Here is a 4,480-nt window from a genome sequence, read left to right on the forward strand (position 1 = left end):
TGGAAAATTTACATTTTTAAATTTGGAAAAGCCAAAGAAAATAGTTAATTTGAAAAGCTAAGGTGTTCATGAACTGTGCTACCAGAACTTCACTGAACCCATATGATAAGAATCACTAGGGTATCAGACATAAAATTCAAAGCTGGACATACCCAGAAGAGGATACTGGCCCCCCAGTAAAATGTCACTTCTTAGGACCTATTTTTTTCTATTAATGTTTTCGTCTTATTTTTATAAAATTGTGAGGGAGACACATCTAAAAAGTTATACAATGATCAGGTATTCTTCATTACTCTTCTAAAAGCACTTATAACCTCTTTGTTTCTCAGACTGTAAACAAATGGATTGAGCAGAGGAATTATGACTGTATAAAATAAAGAAAGCATTTTCTCTTTGTCTCCCACAGGCCCAGACCCAGGACAAACATAAATGAGAAAAAGAGTTCCATAGAACAAAGAGACAGAGAGTAGATGGGCACTGCATGTGGAGAAGGCTTTGCTTCTGCCCTTATCAGACTTCTTTCTCAGGATGGCAAAGAGGACACGGATATATGAAACCAAGACAGTTACAAAGGTGAAGACTTGTATAGAAGTTGCAAGGATTAAAAGCACAAACACGTTAATTGTTGGATCAATGCAAGAAATGTTGAAAAGTTGTAAAATTTCACAATAGTAATATTGTATAATGTTGGATCTGCAGAAAGTCAGTCTAAGTAACAAACCCACATGAATTGCCAAGTGCAGAACACCAAGTAAGTATGTCACGGCTATAAAATGAGTACAGAGTCTATTAGACATCAACACTGGATAAAGCAAGGGGTTACAGATGGCCAGATAGCGGTCATAGGCCATCACAGATAGGAGAAAGCATTCCGTGGTTGCACTGGAACCCATAAAATAAAATTGAGCAAAGCACTCAACTAGGGTTATCTCATGATTTGTAGATAAAAAGTTGAGAAGCATTTTGGGTGTTACAGAGGATGTAGTGCATGAGTCAGCAAATGCCAGGCTGCTGAGGAATAAGTACATAGGGGTGTGGAGGTGAGAGTCCTTCCAGATGAGAGCAATCAGTCCGAGATTTCCCACCATGGTGATGAGGTAGATGACAAGGAACAGTGGGAACAGGGCAGCCTTTAGCGTGGGATGGTCGGTGAGTCCCATGAGGATAAACTCAGTGACCAGAGTGTGGTTTCCTTCTGCCATGGCTGAGCTCCACAATCACTAAAATGAAAGAAATCAGGAAAGACAGAATTCTATAAAAATTATAAAATTGTTGTTATCACTGTCACTATCCCAAATGGATGTTTCTAATGCCTGACTCAAAAATTTTGATATTTATCTACTATGCATTGAAACTTTAATCAATAAACAATTAAACTGTAATACACCTGAAGTAATATGTACACTTGGTGGAAATTCTTTTAAATCTTACAAATGCAATACACGTTTGCAGCATTTAGAACTGAATAACTTGTTAAAACTCAAGTGAATAAAACAGATTGCTATATCAACAGTATAAACAGTAAGATTAGTTGAGTGTGTCTTAACTGATATTGAACTGAGGTTTAAATATTTTATAACCAAGATACAAAGATATTTTATAATAAAGAAGTGGGCTAGGCATTGGAACAGATCTCAGATTGTAAATAAAGGGAATTTTAAAAACCAATACATGTTTTTATACTGTAGGAAATGCTAAATGGTGTGGTAGGTTACATTGTCACTGTCAACTATTCATTTGGAAATACGTAAGAATAGATTCTTACTATAAACACTGCATATACCTAGATGAAAATTAAAAAACATAAACACACACACACCCTTACTCATGTATGTGAGTAGCATAAATTAAAATTAGTCAAAGTGCTCGCTGATGACTAAGGTGAGGAAACTGATGCTTTCCTGAATTACTTGCAGAATACTAATTGCAGCTGCCTTTGAGAAAGCAACTTTACACAATCCACGTTATTTGAATTACATATATATTTATTAGCCAACCTACTGTTCTTTTAGTTATACTCTGGAAATATAAACAACACTGGACAGAAAAATATACACAAAGAATAAAGAATTGATTTCTGGCTAAGATAAAAAAAATAGAAACAGGTGAACATGTCATGGTGCATTAAAAAAAAATTAGTCACAAAAGAATTATTATCAATTGAATTGAAAATTATCACAATGTATACTATTTCAGAAGACCAAAATATATGGAAATAAAAATAACTCTGATCACATTGTGGCCAAATAAACTATAATTTTAAATAATCTCTTAATTAAAAGATGGATATAATACAATAAATTAATAATTCTGATTTTTATGCTATGTAGTGGAGCCTTGACTGAGGGAAATAGTTAAAAAAAGAGAAGGATAAGTCAACTAAAATTTCATAAGCACTAACTCATATAAATGATAATTGTACACAGCACTGTATCTATGTGTGCATGTTCACTCATTATGAATATTTTAAGGGGTAGGTGGAAAATTGCCTAGAACATATTAATAAGACTTGAGAACAGCAAAGTCGTGGTGCTATATTTTTTATATAAATTATTCTACTTATTTACATTTCAAATCTTGCCTTCCTTCCCGGACCAACCTTCACTTGCTTACCCCACCGCTCCCCTCCACTTTGCCTTTCTAAGAGGGTGCTCCCTAACCCACCCAACCACTCCCACCTCACCCCTCTAGCATCCCCCTTCTCTGGGGCATCAAACCTCCACGAGACCAAACATATCCACTCCCGCTAAGGACAGACAAGGCAGTCCTCTGCTACATATACAATAGGAGATTTTTTTTAATGTAAAAATTAGAAGTATAATTTGAGTTGTTGTGCATTAAATTAAATAAAGTACAGAAATAATATACAGGGAAATTGTCATAATCCTTTAGATTTTATAGGTAAGAAAATTTTCAGCATTGGTAATACATACATTTGTATTAAACTTACCTATAATTATATACATAGGGATCATAAAGAAAGATTTTAGATATCTCTTAATTTTAATAATGTTATTAATATTTCCCCCTGCGTGCGTCTGCTTGAAATATATAATTTATATTTTTTAGATTGTATGAATAAGCAGATATTTCTGACATTTTGAAATTTCTGAAAGAAGTTCAAATTTTTATATGAAAATTTTTAAATAAAATGAATAAATAAAAACAAAAGAATTGTTATATTTTCAAATATCAAGATATTTATGTGTGCTAAAAGGTTCAGAAATTTTCTTTCATGTAATTTTAAAATAAATAGAAGTTTATTTCTCAGAATTGAATATCCGCTTAAGGAAAGATTTTGACCTGTTATTCTATTTAACTAACTAACTAAATAAATAAATAAATAACAAAACTTTTGAGAATTATTACTTGTAAGTACAGAGTTGTAAATATTGCATGAGACAGACTATATGATACAAATTTCAATCCCTAAGATATTTATCCAGATATAACTATTCCAAGTGACTTAATATATTGCAATGTATAATTGACCTTAGAATTAATAACCTTTAACTTATAGTCAAATAATACAATAATAATTGTGTAACTTAATAGTTGCATAAGACACTAGGAGACAAGAGGGATCTGTGGAGCTTGCTTTCTGCATCTTCAGTTCCATTCTCATGATTCTACGAATTTGAAGAAATTTTATGCCTCTCAACCACAAATTTCATAAGACAAAATTGATTTATCATTCAGAAAAAATTACAATTTAGTGGAAATTTGCAGGATAACCATGTCTTAATTAAGAAAACTTTTCAGACTATAAAATTTTCCTTGGAAACCTTGAATTTTCAAGTCATTACTCAATTTTTGCTTTTGTTTTATGAGTCAGTGGAAACCATCTCAGTAATGGTGTTACTAATGCTGTAAAACTCCCATTGAAACATATATTTTCAAACTGTCATTTGGCTGTGCCTGCCCGGTCCCCTTTGCAGTTGGTGATTTCTTACAAAATCTTCTATGACATTTAATTTTAAAAAAAATCATTTTCTACATTTACAAATTACAAAGGTAAACAAACAATAATCTCAAAGCCTGCTTTCTCACCCAATTCCTGTAAAACAGTGGGAAAATGGAAATGTACTCATTTTCTGGAATGTGTATAAAATAAATGGGGGGAAATGATATCATCTGGAGCCAGGTTCCATCTAGAAACTCCAAAATGAGAAGGTTTGGCATTTTATCTTGCATTACAAACAGATTCTTTAAATCATCTTCAAATTCTCTCAAGTTCCCAAGCCAGTCCCAGCAGAATAAAGTCAAAGTTGTTCCAGTGGGCATTGAGAACAAATCTTTACATCGTGCACATAACTAGTTATAATAAAAATGCATTGGGTTATCAGAGTTCACAGGGGAAATGGTTTTACAAAATCACTAAGCAAAACTTGTAATAAGTTTATTTTCATTCCTCTTAGTCACAGCTACCTAGTTAACTTGATATTAATTTGGAAGTTCCAAAGATACCTTAGAGAACACA

General features: G+C 32.7%; 1 protein-coding gene across 1 annotated transcript; it reads right to left on the bottom strand.

Moving 5' to 3' along the window:
* Positions 1 to 275: 275 nt before the first annotated feature.
* LOC110287646 (olfactory receptor 5AC1-like) lies at positions 276 to 1,202 on the bottom strand. Its single transcript, XM_021154205.1, has one exon. The coding sequence runs from the start codon at positions 1,200 to 1,202 to the stop codon at positions 276 to 278; it is 927 nt and encodes a 308-aa protein (XP_021009864.1).
* Between the last annotated feature and the right edge of the window lie 3,278 nt (positions 1,203 to 4,480).

The sequence above is a fragment of the Mus caroli genome, unplaced genomic scaffold (genome assembly GCF_900094665.2).
Source record: "Mus caroli unplaced genomic scaffold, CAROLI_EIJ_v1.1 scaffold_17748_1, whole genome shotgun sequence".
Taxonomy (NCBI): Eukaryota; Metazoa; Chordata; class Mammalia; order Rodentia; family Muridae; genus Mus; species Mus caroli.